The sequence below is a fragment of the Oncorhynchus kisutch genome, linkage group LG27 (genome assembly GCF_002021735.2).
Source record: "Oncorhynchus kisutch isolate 150728-3 linkage group LG27, Okis_V2, whole genome shotgun sequence".
NCBI lineage: Eukaryota > Metazoa > Chordata > Actinopteri > Salmoniformes > Salmonidae > Oncorhynchus > Oncorhynchus kisutch.
This window is the reverse complement of record NC_034200.2, coordinates 4,477,464-4,501,113: the sequence shown is the minus strand read 5'-3', so window position 1 is coordinate 4,501,113 and position 23,650 is coordinate 4,477,464. Positions and strand designations below refer to the sequence as shown.

General features: G+C 43.2%; 1 protein-coding gene across 3 annotated transcripts in view; it reads right to left on the bottom strand.

Annotated features, from left to right (window-relative positions):
- Window positions 1-23,323, bottom strand: part of vwa5b2 (von Willebrand factor A domain containing 5B2) — a 35,786-nt gene extending 12,463 nt beyond the window's left edge. The window contains exons 1-8 of one of the 3 annotated variants that reach the window (XM_031806502.1): window positions 23,211-23,323; window positions 7,850-7,993; window positions 7,438-7,653; window positions 3,261-3,486; window positions 2,965-3,122; window positions 1,901-2,032; window positions 1,646-1,770; window positions 1,249-1,425 (exon numbers count right to left, since the gene is read on the bottom strand). In XM_031806502.1, the coding sequence (XP_031662362.1) occupies window positions 1,249-1,425; window positions 1,646-1,770; window positions 1,901-2,032; window positions 2,965-3,122; window positions 3,261-3,486; window positions 7,438-7,653; window positions 7,850-7,988 (1,173 nt within the window). In that variant the 5' untranslated portion in view covers window positions 7,989-7,993; window positions 23,211-23,323. Of the gene's footprint in view, window positions 1-1,248; window positions 1,426-1,645; window positions 1,771-1,900; window positions 2,033-2,964; window positions 3,123-3,260; window positions 3,487-6,358; window positions 6,404-6,466; window positions 7,379-7,437; window positions 7,654-7,849; window positions 7,994-23,210 lie in introns of those variants that run through there. The other 2 variants (XM_020453442.2, XM_020453443.1) reach the window with 2 other exon arrangements.
- Window positions 23,324-23,650: the final 327 nt, after the last annotated feature.

Sequence of the window (23,650 nt, the reverse complement as noted above, 5' to 3'; positions counted from 1 at the left end):
AAACTCAGTGCCTCTTTGCTTGACATCATGGGAATATCAAAAGAAATCAGCCTAGACCTCATAAAAAAAATGTAGACCTCCACAACTCTGGTTCATCCTTGGGAGCAATTTCCAAACGCCTGAAGGTACCACGTTCATCTGTACAAACAATAGTACGCAAGTATAAACACCTAGGGACCACACAGCCATCATACCGCTCAGGAAGGAGACGCGTTCTGTCTCCTAGAGATGAACGTACTTTGGTGAGAAAAGTGACAGAAAAACAGCAAAGGACCATGTGAAGATACTGGAGGAAACAGGTACAAAAGTATCTATATCCACAGTAAAACGAGTCCTATATCGACATAACCTGAAAGGCCGGTCAGCAAGGAAGAAGCCACTGCTCCAAAACCGCCATAAAAAAGCCAGACTACGGTTTACAACTGCACATGGGGGAAAAGATCGTAGGCTTGCAAGGGGGAGGCTTGCAACCCGAAGAACACCATCCCAACAGTGAAGCACGGGGTTGGCAGCATCATGTTGTGGGGTTGCTTTGCTGCGAGAGGGACTGGTGCACTTCACAAAATAGATGGCATCATGAGGGAGGAAAATTATGTGGATATATTGATACAAAATCTCAAGACATCAGTCAAGAATTTACAGCTTGGTCGCAAATGGGTCTTCCAAATGGACAATGACCCCAAGCATACTTCCAAAGTTGTGGCAAAATGGCTTAAGGACAACAAAGTCAAGGTATTGGAGTGGCCATCACAAAGCCCTAACCTTAATCATATAGAACATTTGTGGTCAGAAGCGTGTGCGAGCAAGGAGGCCTACAAACCTGACTCAGTTACACGAGCTCTGTCAGGAAGAATGGGCCAAAATTCACCCAACTTATTGCGGGAAGCTTGTGGAAGGCTACCCGAATCGTTTGACCCAAGTTGAACAATTTAAAGGCAATGCTACCAAATACTAATTGAGTGTATGTAAACTTCTGACCCACTGGGAATGTGATGAAAGAAATTAAAGAAATTAAAGCTTAAATAAGTAATTTTCTCTACTTTTATTCTGACATTTCACATTCTTAAAACAAAGTGGTGATCCTAACTGACCTCAGACAGGGAATTTTTACTAGGATTAAATGTCAGGAATTGTTAAAAAACGGAGTTTAATTAAATGTATTTGGCTACAATGTATGTAAACCTCCGACTTCACCTGTAGGCGTATTTTTATCCCTTCCTCTTCACTATGTGTTTTCTCCATCATCACCTTGATGCGGTGGATGTTGATGCCGCTCATGCTGCCGCTGCGGTCTATGAGGAAGAGCAGTTCCCTGGTGGCACGGTGCAGCTCTGGAGGCTCAGACAGCAGGTCAGGACAGAAGTTGAGCATCAGGACCGGGCTGCTCAGGATGTCCTTGTGGTACCGCTTTCTCACAAACTCCAACTGTGCAGGAGGATTGATTGATAGAATTTATTAGACAATAAAAAAAACATATACAGCCAGAATATACTGTGTGTTCGTCCAAATAATGTATAGATGTATTATAAGGACATGAAAGGCTATTTGCTGGGTACTGGGTTGGGTAAATAGTTTAAAGGAAATATAATGAAGCCACACACTGTTGTTTGTGCCCACTGATTGTTTCGCTTTCAGTCCAGCTCACCTTCTTCTCTGGTTCCAGCTCTTTGCGAGCACAGCGAATGAAGTCGCGGCGGGAACAGATCTGCTGCTCGTATTGGCTGAAGGTGAGCCGACCCCTCTCCAGGATGACCAATGGGCTGTGAGGCTCTGGAGTAGAGAGTTTGGGGACAGAACTCATGATCAGTGAGATAAGGAAGGAGGCCATCAGAGACTATTGTGACACACGCACACACACACGCACACATGCACAACCACACACACAGACACTCTCTCTCACCACTGAGGTGCAGTATGATCTCTATGTGTCTGTCATAGGGGTGTTCCTGTGCCAGGGTGATGTAGGTGGAGGAAGCACTCTGGGCGCTGGGGTCTGCATCTGCCCTGAGTGCATGGGTAGGGCTTTCCAGACCTGGAGAAAGGGACAAGAGAAGCCCAGTTCAACAACAACACTTAGGTGAAGGGGATAGGGGAAAGGGGGTAGGGGCCAGCTAGAGGAAGGGGCTGGGGAAAGGGTACGCTCCCTCTCAGACAGGCCGGAGTGATTCCACTCCCATACAGGCCCTCCTGATTGAGTAGCCTAATTCCCCCCCACCTAATATCTTGACTGCTGCACAGTGCAGTTACAGTAGCCTGGCCCTGTTCCAAACACACCCACCACCTCCTTCATTTCTCAGCTCCCTTACTCTGTCCCCGTCCCTGGGCTGCCTCTCTCTGAGCTCATTGTCCCGCCTCCCCAGACACATTTCATATATCACTATGGGAGTGCCAGGGCCAATTGCATCTGTCACTATATCATTACAGGAGACAGGCTAAAGATAGAAAGAGCTGTTTCTCCCACCCACTCAAGTGTTTGCTGTACTCAAAGAACTCTGCGTCACCAAACCAGGAGGAGATAGGGATGATATTGTAGTGATCCTATATGAGCCAAGTGGCACGATGCCTAGGGTGTTTGCCTTTCACACCAGCGACCCGCGTTTTCTTCCCTGCCCTTCCGTTTGCTACACTGGTGTCAAAAGTGGGATGGCGGTGGTAAGGCCATCGGAATTGCACGGCCCAGAAGTGTGAGGGGGCTGTGAGGGGCCGAAGCACGGGGATGTCCTTTTCTGTTCTAAGGGGGCAGTGTATCAAGCCTATATGAACCAAGTTACAATTACCACCAAATGGGTTAACCCTATTTGCATGATGCGTAGGCCTTTCATGCCAGTGACCCTGGTTCACTTCCCTGCCCTGCTGTTTGCTACAATAGCAAAGCTACTTCGTGGGAAAGAGGTATGTTGACATCAATGGGACTTCCTGGGTAAATCAATGTGGCCGAGAGATGGGTATATAATATGGGTATACCAGCCAGCAGGCATGCCCCTCGGACCAGCAGCTGGAAGTTGAGCTCATAGGGTGCCAGGTTGGTGGCAGGGCTGGTGAAGATGGCATGGGCACACTGTTGCTCCGAACCCAAAACCCTCTCCTGTTTCCCTGAGGTGGCTCCAAAACAACTGGTGGGTCTGGGGGGGGGGGAATATTAAGCACCAGAGTTTGAATTACACATGACCTTTGGTTGTTTTTTCAGCACTTGTGGGAATGAATTTTATTGACATCAAACTACCAAACATTTAGATAATTTTCAAGGGGGAGAGAAATACCCTGTTTCATCTGATTTCGCCCCATTTTCGCTTTTGCTTGCAGTCACCCGCCCTGTGGCGATGGGAGTGAGTACTGTGGGGTAGACCAGGCGGATCGCGCCACTCTTCAAGGTGGGGAGTTCCACGGTTGTACTTATGATGACAGATACTATGTCCATCGAGCCAATGACCCCTGTGCCTACGACGAAGGTGGTTCGCTCCAAGTCTTCATCTAGGATGAGATGGCCTAAAAGACAGAGATTCAGGAAAAAAATGGTCAGTGCATGGTTCCATGGATTGAATAGAATCCTAACATTCACTTCAAGTCGATACATTTTTTACACTAAGTGAAAGCCATTTCACGAAGAGGCAAGACGACAAATCCTTTTAGTCCTCTGCCCCATCCTACAAGATTATACCATTATGTTAAATGAATCAAGTGAATGAGGTAAAGGGTATTTCTATTCTGGTAGAGATTCGTTGCATATGAATGTATAGCCTACAAAGTGATTTATAAAGAGAGTTCCAGGATTCATAATAGGAATGCAAGCCTGGGTGTTGTGATACGTTCAGAGATAGGTAGGAGGTCTCTCTGAACGAGAGGAAGACTAATGGCATGTCTCTGGGTGGGCGGTCTCACTAAATGGATTAGCTTGAGACTCTTCAATAAAAGCCTAACTGATTTCTTTTAGCGGCTGGTTTGGATGAGCAGGGTATTAGGTACAATTTTACATTCTGTCATTTAGCAGACACTCTTATCCAGAGCCACTTACAGTTAGTGCCTTCATCTTACAATACAGTAGATAGGCAAAACAACCACATGTCACAGTCTTAGTTAATACATTTTCCCTCAGTAAAGAAGTTATCAGCAAAGTTAGTGCTAGTGGAAAAGACAAGTGCAAGGTCTTTTTGGGGGGGGGGGGTAAGACAGCTTTATTATGCTGATAGATGCTGAAGAGTTAGAGTTTCAGACACTTTCAGAAGATTGGCAGGGACTCTGCTGTCCTAACAGGGACTCTGCTGTCCTAACAGAGACACTGCTGTCCTAACAGGGACTCTGCTGTCCTAACAGAGACTCTGCTGTCCTAACAGGGACTCTGCTGTCCTAACAGGGACTATGCTGTCCTAACAGGGACTCTGCTGTCCTAACAGAGACTCTGCTGTCCTAACAGAGACTCTGCTGTCCTAACAGGGACTCTGCTGTCCTAACAGGGACTCTGCTGTCCTAACAGGGACTCTGCTGTCCTAGCATCAAAAATGTTTACTGTCACACACCAGATAGGTTCAGTGAAATGTGTTGTTTTACAGGGTCAGCCATAGTAGTAGGGCGCCCCTGGAGCAAATTAGGGTCAAGTGCCTTGCTTAAGGACACATCTACAGATGTTTCACCTTGTCGGCTCGGTATTCAAACCAGCGGCCTTTCTTTTATTATCCCAACACCCAAGCGCTACCTGCCGCCCAATAAAACTATCAATAAACCGATCACATAGAATGGCAGCTGAGGGAGAGTTGGGAGGCAGGTGTGCCTTAGTCCCTGGTGTGTCTGATTCCCTGGTGTGCCGTAGTCCCCTGGTGTGCCGTAGTCCCCTGGTGTGCCTTAGTCCCTGGTGTGCCTTAGTCCCTGGTGTGCCTTAGTCCCTGGTGTGCCGTAGTCCCTGGTGTGCCTTAGTCCCTGGTGTGCCGTAGTCCCTGGTGTGTCTTAGTCCCTGGTGTGCCTTAGTCCCTGGTGTGTCTGAGTCCCTGGTGTGCCTGAGTCCCTGGTGTGCCGTAGTCCCTGGTGTGCCTTAGTCCCTGGTGTGCCTTAGTCCCTGGTGTGCCTTAGTCCCTGGTGTGCCTTAGTCCCTGGTGTGCCGTAGTCCCTGGTGTGCCTTAGTCCCTGGTGTGCCGTAGTCCCTGGTGTGTCTTAGTCCCTGGTGTGTCTGAGTCCCTGGTGTGCCTGAGTCCCTGGTGTGCCATAGTCCCTGGTGTGCCTTAGTCCCTGGTGTGCCTTAGTCCCTGGTGTGCCTGAGTCCCTGGTGTGCCTTAGTCCCTGGTGTGCCTTAGTCCCTGTTGTGCCTTAGTCCCTGGTGTGCCTTAGTCCCTGGTGTGCCGTAGTCCCTGGTGTGCCTTAGTCCCTGGTGTGCCTTAGTCCCTGGTGTGCCTTAGTCCCTGGTGTGCCTTAGTCCCTGGTGTGCCTGAGTCCCTGGTGTGCCTTAGTCCCTGGTGTGCCTTAGTCCCTGGTGTGCCTGAGTTCCTGTGTTGTCTCTCTACTGATTAAAGATTACTTCGTGAAAGTTAGAGAAAGGAAAACATTAAATAGGACCAAACAGAATCTGTGGGCAGTGGTGAAAAGTACATAAGTAAAAAATACTTTAAAGTACTACTTAAGTACTTTTATGGGATAGCTGTGCTTTACTTTTATATTTTTGACAACTTTTACTTTTACTCCACTACATTGCTAAAGAAAATAATGTACTTTTCACTCCTTACATTTCAATGATACCCAAAAGTACTAACTACATTTTGAATGCTTAGCAGGATAGGAAAATGGTCTAATTCACTCACTTATCAAGAGAACATCCCCAGTCATCTATACTGACTCTGATCTGGCAGATTCACTAAACACAAATGCTTTGCTTGTAAATGATGTGTTGTAGTGTGCCCCTGGCTATCCATAAATCAAAAAATCAAGAAAATCGTTCCGTCTGGTTTGCTTAATATGAGGAATTTGAAATTATTTATACTTTTACTTTGATACTTAAGGATATTTTAGCGATTACATTTCCTTTTGACACTAAAGTACATTTAAAACCAAATACTTTTACTAAAGTATTTTATTGGGTGATTTTCACTTTCACTTGAGTCGTTATCTTTTATGGTATCTTTACTTTTACTCAAGTATGACAAATAGGTACTTTTTCCACCACTGTCTGTGGGTTATGCCCTAAGCTTTTAGAAATGAAAAATACCTTCTGATACACTCCTTCCCTCCTTCTATCCATCCAGCCCTATCTCTACCTCCCTCCTTCCATCCCTACCTTCCTTCCTTCCTCCTTCCCTCCCTCTCTCCATCCTTTCCCTCCATCTATCCCTCCCTCCTTCCGTTCTGCTGTACATCTCTCCTTCCCCCCTTTGTTCACCGTTGGTACACTGTATGTCCAGGCTGGACCCCCCGCAGCAGCCCCACTCCCATCTATCTCTCCCTCCTTCCCTTCTGCCGTATATCTCTCCTTCCCCCCTTTGTTCACCGTTGGTACACTGTATGTCCAGGCTGGATCCCCCGCAGCAGCCCCACTCCCATCTATCCCTCCCTCCTTCCCTTCTGCCGTACATCTCTCCTTCCCCCCTTTGTTCACCGTTGGTACACTGTATGTCCAGGCTGGATCCCCCGCAGCAGCCCCACTCCCATCTATCCCTCCCTCCTTCCCTTCTGCCGTACATCTCTCCTTCCCCCCTTTGTTCACCGTTGGTACACTGTATGTCCAGGCTGGACCCCCCGCAGCAGCCCCACTCCCATCTATCTCTCCCTCCTTCCCTTCTGCCGTATATCTCTCCTTCCCCCCTTTGTTCACCGTTGGTACACTGTATGTCCAGGCTGGATCCCCCGCAGCAGCCCCACTCCCATCTATCCCTCCCTCCTTCCCTTCTGCCGTACATCTCTCCTTCCCCCCTTTGTTCACCGTTGGTACACTGTATGTCCAGGCTGGATCCCCCGCAGCAGCCCCACTCCCATCTATCCCTCCCTCCTTCCCTTCTGCCGTACATCTCTCCTTCCCCCCTTTGTTCACCGTTGGTACACTGTATGTCCAGGCTGGATCCCCCGCAGCAGCCCCACTCCCATCTATCCCTCCCTCCTTCCCTTCTGCCGTACATCTCTCCTTCCCCCCTTTGTTCACCGTTGGTACACTGTATGTCCAGGCTGGACCCCCCGCAGCAGCCCCACTCCCATCTATCCCTCCCTCCTTCCCTTCTGCCGTACATCTCTCCCTCCCCCCTTTGTTCACCGTTGGTACACTGTATGTCCAGGCTGGATCCCCCGCAGCAGCCCCACTCCCATCTATCCCTCCCTCCTTCCCTTCTGCCGTACATCTCTCCTTCCCCCCTTTGCTCACCGTTGGTACACTGTATGTCCAGGCTGGACCCCCCGCAGCAGCCCCACTCCCATCTATCCCTCCCTCCTTCCCTTCTGCCGTACATCTCTCCTTCCCCCTTTGTTCACCGTTGGTACACTGTATGTCCAGGCTGGATCCCCCGCAGCAGCCCCACTCCCGTCCGTTGCCACATTGGCCGTCGAGCCCCGATCCTGGGCAGCAGTCCAGACAGCAATCCTCCAGCTTCCCCCGACTCTGGATCTGAACTCCCACCATGCGGCCGGCGATGACCGCCTCAAAGCCCACCACCACCTCCTTCTCCCCCAACGGGTACACAAACACACCTTGGGGGGAGAGGGTGGGGGGAAGGTGCAAGGGGCATTGAATAAAGGACAACAGACAGCAGTTGAAGAACTGCATTACAGAAAGACTATTACAGAAAGACAAGACCAAGACTAGATCCGGCTATAGATGTTGTGGCTTGATATGTGACTAGGCCCAAAATCCCCCTCTCCCCATGACATCAGTGTGTGACCTCACCCTCCACAGGTTCGGTGTCTGTGTTGGCGTAAGTGAGATGTGCGGTGATGCCCAGGGAGCAGCCGTTGGCACAGGACTTGATGCAGGAGGCCTTGAGGAGAAGCGGGGCCCACGTGGACCGGTTTCTCAGGCCAACCATCGTCTCTGGATGTGAGGAAGAGAGAAAATCCTTGAGTTCAATGTGTGTGTGTGTTTGCGTGTGTGTAAGATAGTGTGTGTGTGTGTGTGTGTGTGTGTGTGTGTGTGTGTGTGTGTGTGTGTGTGTGTGTGTGTGTGTGTGTGTGTGTGTGTGTGTGTGTGTGTGTGTGTGTGTGTGTGTGCGTGTGCGCGCGTGTGTGGGCACACGCATTCAAATGGCCTCAGTTTCTAGCCTTATCAAGGGGAAGGATCAGAAGCACAGTATGGAAAGTTCTTCGTCCAATTATGTGCTTCTAAATTAGGCTTTCTCTCAATTGATGGAAAGAACATTGGCCTCGAATCAGCTCTGATAATTATTTCAAAATGTCAGCTAAAGGTCCCCACATTTAATGAACCTTGCTGCAGGGCAATTGTGCCAGGTTGGTATAATAAAGGAAATGTAAATATGTACTGTTTTCACATGAATTACCTGTGTAACTGTGAGATATATTTATTTACAGCAGCCCCATCTTGCCTTGGGCTTCTACTCTGGCAACCGAGCTATCCCCTCTCTCCACCTGCATAGCAACCGGTTGCAGCAGTGTTGAAGGCCAACTCAATCATTAACAGATTGGTCAACACTCCATGGGCCCCTGGGCAGCATCTCCTCAACGGCTACCTGATGCAAATGCATACTATACAGCTTCACAAGTCTTACCTGACCACAGAGGAGATAAGAGTGGGTGGGTGGTATGATGTATCTTTAGGTTGTGTTAGTGGCACAATACGGGAGCTCAGGTAAGAGATCAGGTAAGCTTGTTGGGTTACTGGAACCTCTTAGAAAACCTACGAAACAGGTGCTCCTCAAAAGAATGTTAGTGTAAATAAGAGATCTAGTAACAAATAGAAACTATTCTCATCGTGAAAAGACTTACATCTTGTTGTTTAGGACTTTAACTCACAGGGACGTCCTTCCAGTATAACATCACCTTGTTGCTTGCTCTAACCCTGTTGCTTGCATCAGCAGCAAACACAACACAACATGAAACATATTAATCAAACTAGGCAGCCATGTTCTTTACAAAAGAAACACAGCTGCTGCAATTAAGCCCAGCAGGTCAAAGAAGAACATAAAACACACTTCTTAGTGATTGACCTTTTTAGCGCTCCTTGAATAAAACAATGTTCTGGGAATCTGGGCTATAACCTGCAGGTGTAATGGTTTCTAATGGTTTAGTGTTAGCGGACTCACAGCTCAGTGAGCAGCAAACTGCGGAGTGCAGACTGTGACTGTTTGCTTTGGTCTGGGTAATGGTCTCTACATCCACCTCTGACTAAGTAGATCAACAGCTTCCATCTGGCTACTGTGCTTTGGAGGGATGGAGGGGGAACAGTAAATACGTGTCTGTTTGGGAGAAGCGGAGGGCAGAAATAAGCCAAACCAGCATTCAACCACAAACACGCGGTCTGAGTAAAACACACAGCAGGAAAGGTTACTTGTTAAATGTAAATGTCTAGATCTTACAATTAAAATGTTTGGTCATCTTCCATAAAGTACTACTGAATACATCTGTTTAACATACGTTTTGGCTGATATGAAAGGGCCCCGGTATGTAGATGGCAAACCCATACTGTGCCTTACCTATTTTCTCTCATATAAAAGTGTCCAAGGGAGATCTGATACAACAGGCTGCTTCTTCTGCTGTTTGGGTTCAGGGTTGTTCTCTATGAATGAAGTCACTTCTGACTTCACCCCTTCTGATTTAAACAAAACCTTCCATACTTGTTTATCCATGGAAGAACTGGTCAGAAAGTGAGGAGAAAGAGGGCCTCAAATATGACCAATTTTGCATATCCCACCCTACCATGAGACATCCATGTCTTCAACACTGAAAAATATAAAAGTTGAGTTAGATATTATTTACAAAATTCGGTCATTTTTTAACCTTTAATGTAAATGATCTAAAATCATTTTCACATATGTTGTATCTCAGACCCTATTTTACATCATATGAGGTATTTATGTTGTATCTCAGACCCTATTTTACATCATATGAGGTATTTATGTTGTATCTCAGACCCTATTTTACATCATATGAGGTATTTATGTTGTATCTCAGACCCTATTTTACATCATATGAGGTATTTATGTTGTATCTCAGACCCTATTTTACATCATATGAGGTATTTATGTTGTAGACCCTATTTTACATCATATGAGGTATTTATGTTGTATCTCAGACCCTATTTTACATCATATGAGGTATTTATATTGTATCTCAGACCCTATTTTACATCATATGAGGTATTTATGTTATATCTCAGACCCTATTTTACATCATATGAGGTATTTATATTGTATCTCAGACCCTATTTTACATCATATGAGGTATTTATGTTGTATCTCAGACCCTATTTTACATCATATGAGGTATTTATGTTGTATCTCAGACCCTATTTTACATCATATGAGGTATTTATGTTGTATCCCAGACCCTATTTTACATCATATGAGGTATTTATGTTGTATCTCAGACCCTATTTTACATCATATGAGGTATTTATGTTGTGTCTCAGACCCTATTTTACATCATATGAGGTATTTATGTTGTATCTCAGACCCTATTTTACATCATATGAGGTATTTATGTTGTATCTCAGACCCTATTTTACATCATATGAGGTATTTATGTTGTATCTCAGACCCTATTTTACATCATATGAGGTATTTATGTTGTATCTCAGACCCTATTTTACATCATATGAGGTATTTATGTTGTATCTCAGACCCTATTTTACATCATATGAGGTATTTATGTTGTATCTCAGACCCTATTTTACATCATATGAGGTATTTATGTTGTATCTCAGACCCTATTTTACATCATATGAGGTATTTATGTTGTATCTCAGACCCTATTTTACATCATATGAGGTATTTATGTTGTATCTTAGACCCTATTTTACATCATATGAGGTATTTATGTTGTATCTCAGACCCTATTTTACATCATTTGAGGTATTTATGTTGTATCTCAGACCCTATTTTACATCATATGAGGTATTTATGTTGTATCTCAGACCCTATTTTACATCATATGAGGTATTTATGTTGTATCTCAGACCCTATTTTACATCATATGAGGTATTTATGTTGTATCTCAGACCCTATTTTACATCATATGAGGTATTTATGTTGTATCTCAGACCCTATTTTACATCATATGAGGTATTTATGTTGTATCTCAGATCCTATTTTACATCATATGAGGTATTTATGTTGTATCTCAGACCCTATTTTACATCATATGAGGTATTTATGTTGTATCTCAGACCCTATTTTACATCATATGAGGTATTTATGTTATATCTCAGACCCTATTTTACATCATATGAGGTATTTATATTGTATCTCAGACCCTATTTTACATCATATGAGGTATTTATGTTGTATCTCAGACCCTATTTTACATCATATGAGGTATTTATGTTGTATCTCAGACCCTATTTTACATCATATGAGGTATTTATGTTGTATCTCAGACCCTATTTTACATCATTTGAGGTATTTATGTTGTATCCCAGACCCTATTTTACATCATATGAGGTATTTATGTTGTATCTCAGACCCTATTTTACATCATTTGAGGTATTTATGTTGTATCTCAGACCCTATTTTACATCATATGAGGTATTTATGTTGTATCTCAGACCCTATTTTACATCATATGAGGTATTTATGTTGTATCTTAGACCCTATTTTACATCATATGAGGTATTTATGTTGTATCTCAGACCCTATTTTACATCATATGAGGTATTTATGTTGTATCTCAGACCCTATTTTACATCATATGAGGTATTTATGTTGTATCTCAGACCCTATTTTACATCATATGAGGTATTTATGTTGTATCTCAGACCCTATTTTACATCATATGAGGTATTTATGTTGAATCTCAGACCCTATTTTACATCATATGAGGTATTTATGTTGAATCTCAGACCCTATTTTACATCATATGAGGTATTTATGTTGTATCTCAGACCCTATTTTACATCATATGAGGTATTTATGTTGTATCTCAGACCCTATTTTACATCATATGAGGTATTTATGTTGAATCTCAGACCCTATTTTACATCATATGAGGTATTTATGTTGAATCTCAGACCCTATTTTACATCATATGAGGTATTTATGTTGTATCTCAGACCCTATTTTGCATCATATGAGGTATTTATGTTGTGCCCGTCATCAGTTGAGACACAGCATACTCTTGAATACAGGGTGGGTGTCATTTCAATCATAGAAGTAGAATTCATAGAATGTACATTTCCATTAAGACCACTACAATTTAGCTGGTACACCATGACATTTAAATTGAGTAGAAACTTTAACTTCCAATTACCAGATGGCCGCCAGTCCACCCAGCATCGAATGTCAACTTGAATAGAAATGTATGTTCTATTATCTATATTTCAGTAAAGGGAAAGCGGGATACCTAGTCAGTTGTACAACTGAAATGTGTCTTCTGCATTTAACCCAACCCTTATGAATCTGGTTTTTTCCCACCTTTCCATCTCGGGGATACGAACCAGTAACCTTTATGAATCAGGTTTTTTCCCACCTTGCCATCTCTGGGATACGAACCAGTAACCTTTGTGAATCAGGTTTTTTCCCACCTTGCCATCTCTGGGATACGAACCAGTAACCTTTATGAATCAGGTTTTTTCCCACCTTGCCATCTCGGGGATACGAACCAGTAACCTTTATGAATCAGGTTTTTTCCCACCTTGCCATCTCTGGGATACGAACCAGTAACCTTTATGAATCAGGTTTTTTCCCACCTTGCCATCTCAGGGATACGAACCAGTAACCTTTATGAATCAGGTTTTTTCCCACCTTGCCATCTCGGGGATACGAACCAGTAACCTTTATGAATCAGGTTTTTTCCCACCTTGCCATCTCGGGGATACGAACCAGTAACCTTTATGAATCCGGTTTTTCCCCACCTTGCCATCTCGGGGATATAAACCAGTAACCTTTATGAATCAGGTTTTTTCCCACCTTGCCATCTCGGGGATACGAATCAGTAACCTTTATGAATCAGGTTTTTTCCCACCTTGCCATCTCTGGGATACGAACCAGTAACCTTTATGAATCAGGTTTTTTCCCACCTTGCCATCTCGGGGATACGAACCAGTAACCTTTATGAATCAGGTTTTTTCCCACCTTGCCATCTCGGGGATACGAACCAGTAACCTTTATGAATCAGGTTTTTTCCCACCTTGCCATCTCTGGGATACGAACCAGTAACCTTTATGAATCAGGTTTTTTCCCACCTTGCCATCTCGGGGATATAAACCAGTAACCTTTATGAATCAGGTTTTTTCCCACCTTGCCATCTCGGGGATACGAATCAGTAACCTTTATGAATCAGGTTTTTTCCCACCTTGCCAATTTCGGATGCGAACCAGTAACCTTTATGAATCAGGTTTTTTCCCACCTTGCCATCTCGGGGATACGAACCAGTAACCTTTATGAATCAGGTTTTTTCCCACCTTGCCATCTCGGGGATACGAACCAGTAACCTTTATGAATCAGGTTTTTTCCCACCTTGCCATCTCGGGGATACGAACCAGTAACCTTTATGAATCAGGTTTTTTCCCACCTTGCCATCTCGGGGATACGAACCAGTAACCTTTATGAATCAGGTTTTTTCCCACCTTGCCATGTCGGGGATACGAACCAGTAACCTTTATGAATCAGGCTTTTTCCCACCTTGCCATCTCTGGGATACGAACCAGTAACCTTTATGAATCAGGTTTTTTCCCACCTTGCCATCTCGGGGATACGAACCAGTAACCTTTATGAATCAGGTTTTTTCCCACCTTGCCATCTCTGGGATACGAACCAGTAACCTTTATGAATCAGGTTTTTTCCCACCTTGCCATCTCAGGGATACGAACCAGTAACCTTTATGAATCAGGTTTTTTCCCACCTTGCCATCTCGGGGATACGAACCAGTAACCTTTATGAATCAGGTTTTTTCCCACCTTGCCATCTCGGGGATATGAACCAGTAACCTTTATGAATCCGGTTTTTCCCCACCTTGCCATCTCGGGGATATAAACCAGTAACCTTTATGAATCAGGTTTTTTCCCACCTTGCCATCTCGGGGATACGAATCAGTAACCTTTATGAATCAGGTTTTTTCCCACCTTGCCATCTCTGGGATACGAACCAGTAACCTTTATGAATCAGGTTTTTTCCCACCTTGCCATCTCTGGTATACGAACCAGTAACCTTTATGAATCAGGTTTTTTCCCACCTTGCCATCTCGGGGATACGAACCAGTAACCTTTATGAATCAGGTTTTTTCCCACCTTGCCATCTCTGGGATACGAACCAGTAACCTTTATGAATCAGGTTTTTTCCCACCTTGCCATCTCTGGTATACGAACCAGTAACCTTTATGAATCAGGTTTTTTCCCACCTTGCCATCTCGGGGATACGAACCAGTAACCTTTATGAATCAGGTTTTTTCCCACCTTGCCATCTCTGGGATACGAACCAGTAACCTTTATGAATCAGGTTTTTTCCCACCTTGCCATCTCGGGGATATAAACCAGTAACCTTTATGAATCAGGTTTTTTCCCACCTTGCCATCTCGGGGATACGAACCAGTAACCTTTATGAATCAGGTTTTTTCCCACCTTGCCATCTCGGGGATATGAACCAGTAACCTTTATGAATCCGGTTTTTCCCCACCTTGCCATCTCGGGGATATAAACCAGTAACCTTTATGAATCAGGTTTTTTCCCACCTTGCCATCTCGGGGATACGAATCAGTAACCTTTATGAATCAGGTTTTTTCCCACCTTGCCATCTCTGGGATACGAACCAGTAACCTTTATGAATCAGGTTTTTTCCCACCTTGCCATCTCTGGTATACGAACCAGTAACCTTTATGAATCAGGTTTTTTCCCACCTTGCCATCTCGGGGATACGAACCAGTAACCTTTATGAATCAGGTTTTTTCCCACCTTGCCATCTCTGGGATACGAACCAGTAACCTTTATGAATCAGGTTTTTTCCCACCTTGCCATCTCGGGGATATAAACCAGTAACCTTTATGAATCAGGTTTTTTCCCACCTTGCCATCTCGGGGATACGAATCAGTAACCTTTATGAATCAGGTTTTTTCCCACCTTGCCAATTTCGGATGCGAACCAGTAACCTTTATGAATCAGGTTTTTTCCCACCTTGCCATCTCGGGGATACGAACCAGTAACCTTTATGAATCAGGTTTTTTCCCACCTTGCCATCTCGGGGATACGAACCAGTAACCTTTATGAATCAGGTTTTTTCCCACCTTGCCATCTCGGGGATACGAACCAGTAACCTTTATGAATCAGGTTTTTTCCCACCTTGCCATCTCGGGGATACGAACCAGTAACCTTTATGAATCAGGTTTTTTCCCACCTTGCCATGTCGGGGATACGAACCAGTAACCTTTATGAATCAGGCTTTTTCCCACCTTGCCATCTCGGGGATACGAACCAGTAACCTTTATGAATCAGGTTTTTTCCCACCTTGCCATGCCGGGGATACGAACCAGTAACCTTTTGATTACTGCCCAACACCCTACAAGGTAGCCAAATAGTCTTCCATAGGAAACCTAACAGTCTAATTTAAATCAAAGAATCTTCCCATAACTCGTTCTCTAACATTCTCCAACCATAATAAAAATAATTCGGGGGGGGGGGGGGGGGGGGGGGGGGTTAGATCAGCTTTAATATTGCTGATTGATTGTAGCTTCCATCATAAACATATACATACAGTGCCTTTGGAAAGTATTCAGACCCCTTCAATTTTTCCACATTTTGTTATGTTACAACCTTATTCTAAAATTGACTATGGCCAAGACCAAAGAGCTGTCAAATGGACACCAGAAGCAAAATTGTAGACCTGCACCAGGCTGGGAAGACTGAATCTGCAATAGGTAAGCAGCTTGGTTTGAAGAAATCAACTGTGGGAGCAATAATTCGGAAATGGAAGACATACAAGACCACTGATAATCTCCCTCGATCTGGGGCTCCACGCAAGATCTCACCCCGTGGGGTCAAAATGATCACAAGAACGGTGAGCAAAAATCCCAGAACCACACGGGGGGACGTAGTGAATGACCTGCAGAGACCTGGGACCAAAGTAACAAAGCCTACCATCAGTAACACGCTACGCAGCCAGGGACTCAAATCCTGCAGTGCATGACGTGTCCCCCTGCTTAAGCCAGTACATGTCCAGGCCCGTCTGAAGTTTGCTAGAGAACATTTGGATGATCCAGAAGAAGATTGGGAGAATGTCATATGGTCAGATGAAACCAAAATAGAACTCTTTGGTAAAAACTCAACTCGTCGTGTTTGGAGGACAAAGAATGCTGAGTTGCATCCAAAGAACACCATACCTACTGCGAAGCATGGGGGTGGAAACATCATGCTTTGGGGCTGTTTTTCTGCAAAGGGACCAGGACGACTGATCCGTGTAAAGGAAAGAATGAATGGGTCCATGTATCGTGAGATTTTGAGTGAAAACCTTCCATCAGCAAGGGCATTGAAGATGAAACGTAGCTGGGTCTTTCAGCATGACAATGATCCCAAACACACCGCCCGGGCAACGAAGGAGTGGCTTCGTAAGAAGCATTTCAAGGTCCTGGAGTGGCCTAGCCAGAAGCATTTCAAGGTCCTGGAGTGGCCTAGCAAGTCTCCAGATCTCAACCCCATAGAAAATCTTTGGAGGGAGTTGAAAGTCCGTGTTGCCCAGCAACAGCCCCAAAACATCACCGCTCTAGAGGAGATCTGCATGGAGGAATGGGCCAAAACACCAGCAACAGTGTGTGAAAACCTTGTGAGGCCTTACAGAAAACGTTTGACCTCTGTCATTGCGAACAAAGGGTAGATAACAAAGTATTGAGATAAACTTGTGTTATTGACCAAATACTTATTTTCCACCATAATTTGCAAATTAATTAATTAAAAACCTACAATGTGGTTTTCTGGATTTTTTTTCTCATTTTGTCTGTCATAGTTGAAGTGTACCTATGATGAAAATTGCAGGCCTCTCTCACCTTTTTAAGTGGGATAACTTGCACAATTGGTGGCTGACTAAATCCTTTTTTGCCCCACTGTATATTAGGGTAGTTTCTTTCATTCTTCTCTGCAGATCCTCTCAAGAACTGTCAGGTTGGATGGGGAGCGTCGCTGCACAGCTATTTTCAGGTCTCTCCAGAGATGTTAGATCGGTTTCAAGTCCAGGCTGTGGCTAGGCCACTCAAGGACATTCAGAGACTTGCCCCGAAGCCACTCTTGCGTTGTCTTGGCTGTGTGCTTAGGGTCGTGGTCCTGTTGGAAGGTACACCTTTGTGCCAGACTGAGGTCCTGAGCCCTCTGGAGCAGGTTTTCATCAAAGAACACTCTGTACCTTTCTCAGTTCATCTTTCCCTCGATCCTGACTAGTCTCCCAGTCCCTGAAAAACAGCGTGATGCTGCCACCACCATGCTTCGCCGCAGGGATGGTGCCAGGTTTCCTCCAGATGTGAGTCTTGGTGGTTCCAAATTTCATTAATTTAAGAATGATGGAGGCCACTGTGTTCTTGGGGACCTTCAATGCTGCAGAAATGTTTTGGTACCCTTTCCCAGATCTGTGCCTCGACACAATCCTGTTTCGGAGCTCTATGGACAATTCCTTTGACCCGATGGCTTGGTTTTTGCTCTGACATGCACTGTCAACTGTGGGACCTTATATAGCCAGGTGTGTGCCTTTCTAAATCATGCCCCAATAAATTGAATTGACCACAGGTAGACCCCAATCAAGTTGTAGAAACATCTCAAGGATGATCAATGGAAACAGGATGCACCTGAGCTCAATTTTGAGTTTCATAACAAGGGGTCTGAATACTTATTTACATAAGGTATTTATTTTTTTATTCTAAAAACCTGTTTTCACTTTGTCAGTATGGGTTATTGTGTGTAGATTGATGAGGGGAAAAAATTATTTACTTCATTTTAGAACAAGGCTGTAGCGTAACAAAATGTGGAAAAAGTGAAGGGGTCTGAATACTTTCTGAATGCACTGTACATATATATATATATATATATATATATACACACATATATATTCCAGTGGGTCAGTAGTTTACATGCACTAAGTTGACTGTGCCTCTAAACAGCTTGGAAAAGTCCAGAAAATTATGTCATGGCTTTAGAAGCTTCTGATAGGCTAATGGACATCATTTGAGTCAATTGGAGGTGTACCTGTGGATGTATTTCAAGGCCTACCTTCAAGCTCAGTGCCTCTTTGCTTGACATCATGGGAAAATCATAAGAAATCAGCCAAGACCTCATAAAAAAAATTGGCGACCTCCACAAGTCTGGTTCATCCTTGGGAGCAATTTCCAAACACTCGAAGGTACCACATTCTGGGTTGCAAAATGGGTCTTCCAAATGGACAATGACCCCAAGCATGCTTCCAAAGTTGTGGCAAAATGGCTTAAGGACAACAAAGTCAAGGTATTGGAGTGGCCATCACAAAGCCCTGACCTCAATCCTATAGAAAATTTGTGGGCAGAACTGAAAAAGAGTGTGCGAGCAAGGAGGCCTACAAACCTGACTCAGTTACACCAGCTCTGTCAGGAGGAATGGGCAAAAATTCACCCAACTTATTGTGGGAAGCTTGTGGAAGGCTACCCAAATCGTTTGACCCAAGTTAAACAATTTAAAGGCAATGCTACCAAATACTAATTGAGTGTATGTAAACTTCTGACCCACTGGCAATGTGATGAAAGAAATAAAAGCTGAAATTAATCATTCTCTCTGCTATTATTCTGGCATGTCACATTCTTAAAATAAAATGGTGATCCTAACTGACCTAAGACAGGGAATTTTTTACTAGGATTAAATGTCAGGAATTGTGAAAAACGGAGTTTAAATGTATTTGGCTAAGGTGTATGTAAACTTCCGACTTCAACTGTACGTATATATACAGTACCAGTCAAAGGTTTGGACACACTTACTCACACTTACTTATTCAAGGGTTTTTATTTATTTTTACTATTTTCTACATTGTATAATAATAGTGAAGACATCTAAACTATGAAATAACACATATGGAATCATGTGGTAACAAATAGATTCTTCAAAGTAGCCACCCTTTTCCTTGATGACAGCTTTGCACACGCGTGTTATTCTCTCAACCAGCTTCACCTGAAATGCTTTTCCAACAGTCTTGAAGGAGTTCCCACTTATGCTGAACACTTGTTGGCAGTATTTCCTTCAGTCTGCGGTCTGAATCATCCCAAACCATCTTAATTTGGTTGAGGTTGGGGGATTGTGGAGGCCAGGTCATCTGATGCAGCACTCCATCACTCTCCTTCTTGGTCAAATAGCCCTTGCACAGCCTGGAGGTGTGTTGGATCATTGTCCTGTTGAAAAACAAATGATAATTCCACTAAGCGCAAACCTGATGGTATGGCGTATCGCTGCAGAATGCTTTGGTAGCCATGCTGGTTAAGTGTGCCTTGAATTCTGAATAAATCACTGACAGTGTCACCAGAAAAGCAACCCCACACCATCACACCTTCTCCTCCGTGCTTCACGATGGGAACAACATGCGGCGTTTATCCGTTCACCTACTCTGCGTCTCACAAAGACACAGCAGTTGGATTCAAAAATCTCAAATTTGGACATCCACCTGTCTTCCACAGATTTCCACCTGTCTAATGTCCATTGCTCGTGTTTCTTGGACTAAGCAAGTCACTGCTTCTTATTGGTGACTTTAGTAGTGGTTTCTTTGCAGCAATTTGAGCATGAAGGCCCGATTCACGCAGTCTCCTCTGAGCAGTTGGTGTTGAGATGTGTCTCTTACTTGAACTCTGTGAAGCATTTATTTGAGCTGCAATTTCTGAGGCTGGTAACTCTAATGAACGTATCCTCTGCAGCAGCGATAGCTCTGGGTCTTCCTTTCCTGTGGCGATCCTCATGAGAACCAGTTTCATCATAGCGCTTGATGGTTTTTGCGACTGCACTTGAAGAAACGTTCAAAGTTCTTGAAATGTTCCGCATTGACTGACCTTCATGTCTTAAAGTAATGATGGACTGTCGTTTCTCTTTGCTTATTTGAGCTGTTCTTCCCATAATATGGACTTAGTCTTTCACCAAATAGGGCTATCTTCTGTTTACCACACCTACCTTGTCACAACTCAACTGATTGGCTCAAACGCATTAAGAAGGAAAGAAAATCCATAAATGAACTTTTACCAAGGCACACCTGTCAATTGAAATGCATTCAAGGTGACTACCTCATGAAGCTGGTTGAGAGAATGCCAAGAGTGTGCATCTTTTAAAAAGATATTTTACCACCCCTCCCCTAATTGGAGTAAACTAATGAACATCAACACTTCAGTTTATACTTTCAGCTTATACATTTTACGGACACAATCTCTTTTACAATAGTAATCTTTTGTTTGTTTTTTCTCCTGTCCTTCCTCTACCCTCTAACCCTCCCATCTATTACTGATGTCCTTCCTCTACCCTCTGACCCTCCCATCTATTTCTGATGTCCTTCCTCTACCCTCTAACCCTCCCATCTATTTCTGATGTCCTTCCTCTACCCTCTAACCCTCCCATCTATTACTGATGTCCTTCCTCTACCCTCTAACCCTCCCATCTATTACTGATGTCCTTCCTCTACCCTCAGATCCTCCCATCTATTACTGATGTCCTTCCTCTACCCTCAAACCCTCCCATCTATTTCTGAAGACCATCCAGTTTCATTTCTATTTGCCATATATTTTTAACTGTGCTCTTTCACAATAGTTCTGAACCTATATACATTTAACATACACAGTATATTTGACATGAGTTATCTTGTTGTTATTTGTCCCACCCTTCAGCTCCACTCAACCCCGCCCATCTATCTCTTAACACCATCCATATTGGATTTCTATTTGCCATGTCTTTTTCATCTGTGCTGTGCTGTTTTACAACAGTTCTGAACCTTTCTATTCTCATGGTTTCTACAGATTGTAAATTAAAGATAACATTTGTTGCTAAAAGTATTATTATATAATTGATTGACTGACAATGACTTTTCAAATCACCCAGTAGTGCTATCTGCAGAGTTAGCTTCAGGTAAATGTTGCAATTCTTCAGCCATTCCAGGACCTACAACCAAAAACAAGCTACTGTATTATTGTATCCCCCATATATATAACATTCAAATAGTTACAATAAATTTGTATCATAACTTAAATTTAAAAATTCAAAGTTTTGAATCCGGCATTGTTTTGCGTGTATGTTCTACAATCATCTTTGTGTTACCAAATGAAAGTTAAAATTTACATTATATTCACATTTTAGTACATTTATCAGTGGTGTAAATTACTTAAGTAAAAATAACTACTTAAGTAGATTTTGGGGGTACCTGTTCTTATTTTACTATTTACGTTTTTGCCAACTTTTACTTTAACTACATTCCTAAAGAAAATAATGTACTTTTTACTTGATACATTTTCCCTGATCCCCAAGAGTACTTGTTACATTTTGACAGGAAAATTGTCCACTTCACACATTTATCAAGAGAACATCCCTGGTCGTCCCTACTGCCTCTGATCTGGCAGATTCACTAAACAGAGAACATCCCTGGTCGTCCCTACTGCCTCTGATCTGGCAGATTCACTATACACAAATGCTTATTTGTAAATTATGTCAAAGTGTTGGAGTGGCCCCTTGCTATCCTTCAATTTAAAAAAACAAGAAAATTGTGCCGTCTGGTTTAATATAAGGAATTTGAAATGATTTATACTTTTAATACTTCAGTATATTTTAGCATTTCCATACACTTTTGATACTTAAGTATATTTAAAACCAAATACTTTTAGACTTTTACTCAAGTATTATTTCACTGGGTGACTTTTACTTTTACTTGAGTCATTTTCTATTAAGGTATCTTTACTTTTACTCAAGTATGACAAGTGGGTACTGTTTCCACCACTGACATTTATCAGCCTTTACATGACACCTACCTGTATTCAGAAGTATGCTGTGTCTGAAGACAGGCACAACACAAACACCTCAGATGATGTCAAACAGGGTCCTAACTACAACATATATGAATATCATTTTTTTGTTGAATTAATGCGTTTTTTATATTGACTGAAAGGTTAAAAAAATTACGCAATTTTATTTAAAAACGTATTTTTAAATACATTTTTTAATAGTTTGACAATCTGGTTTGTAAGCTTTCAAATGATGTCAAATGCAATTATTTATATGTTTAATTGATAAAGACATAGATTTTTTTTATTTAACTAGGCAAGTCAGTTAAGAACAAATTCTTATTTACGATAGCCTACCCTGACACCCCAAAGTACTTGTTACATTCCAAATTATTAGCAGGAGAGGAAAATCGTCCAAATCACACACTTTTCAAGAGAACATCCCTGGTCCTCCCTACTGCCTCTGATCTGGAGGACTCACTAAACAGAGAACATCCCTGGTCATCCCTACTGCCTTTGATCTGAAGGACTCACTAAACAGAGAACATCCCTGGTCCTCCCTACTGCCTTTGATCTGAAGGACTCACTAAACACAAATGCCGCATTTGTAAATTATTGTCTCAGTGTTGGAGTGTGCCTCTGGCTATCCATAAATAAATAAAAATCCAGAAAATCAATTAAATTTACTTTTGATACTTAAGTATACTTAAAAACAAATACTTTTAGACTTTTACTCAAGTAGTATTTTTAATGTACTGGATACTATTTAACACCACTGTATCACCTGAATGTTTTGGCATTTAGATGAAAAAGAATCACTTTCGGGCAACTTCTACAATGGGCAAACATGTATGGAAGGTTTCGTTCAAATCAAAAGGGGGGCAGTCAGAAAGTGGTTGAAATCATATGGAATGACAATGGGGGGGGGACAACTTTGTTGTCCTTCAAATACCTTGAAATGAAGATCATTGTAAGCCTACATAAGAATACTTAAGTGCATTAGCCCCTAACAAAACTCAGTGCAGACAGGCTATACATGACACGGCATTGGGCTGCCCGTTATTTTTACTGTTGTAAGTGGCTGCAAGAGAAATACACAGCGAGTATAGCTCTACTGCAGGCTATTTGCGTTAATAAAACCCCTTTGATAAAATGCTAAATCAATACATTGCTATGCATTTACTTACCGGTCTTTCTGCTTCTCTGTGGTCACCGCGGTCCCGTTGTTTCTCTCCGGGTCCTCTTGCTGGTCAGCATCACTCCATCCCACTTCTGTCTCCTTCTTCCGTTGTTAACCCCGCTCGGGTTTTTACCGTTAAAGGACGGACCCTGTTCTCCTCAGTGCCTATTTACCCACGCGCGCACGCGCAATACGGACGGTGCAGAGCGTGCGCGTGCGTTGACACACACACACACACACACACACACACACACACACACACACACACACACTGTTGCTCATCTCTGATTGAATCGCTCCCTTTTACTGTAAGGAGAACTATAATGACTGACGAGGATTCATTGACAGGGAAGACATTATGTCAATAAATAATACTATTCTTATTCATTCAGAATAATGCTTATTCATTCAGTATTAGCGTATTATATGGATTACATTGTGGCTTTG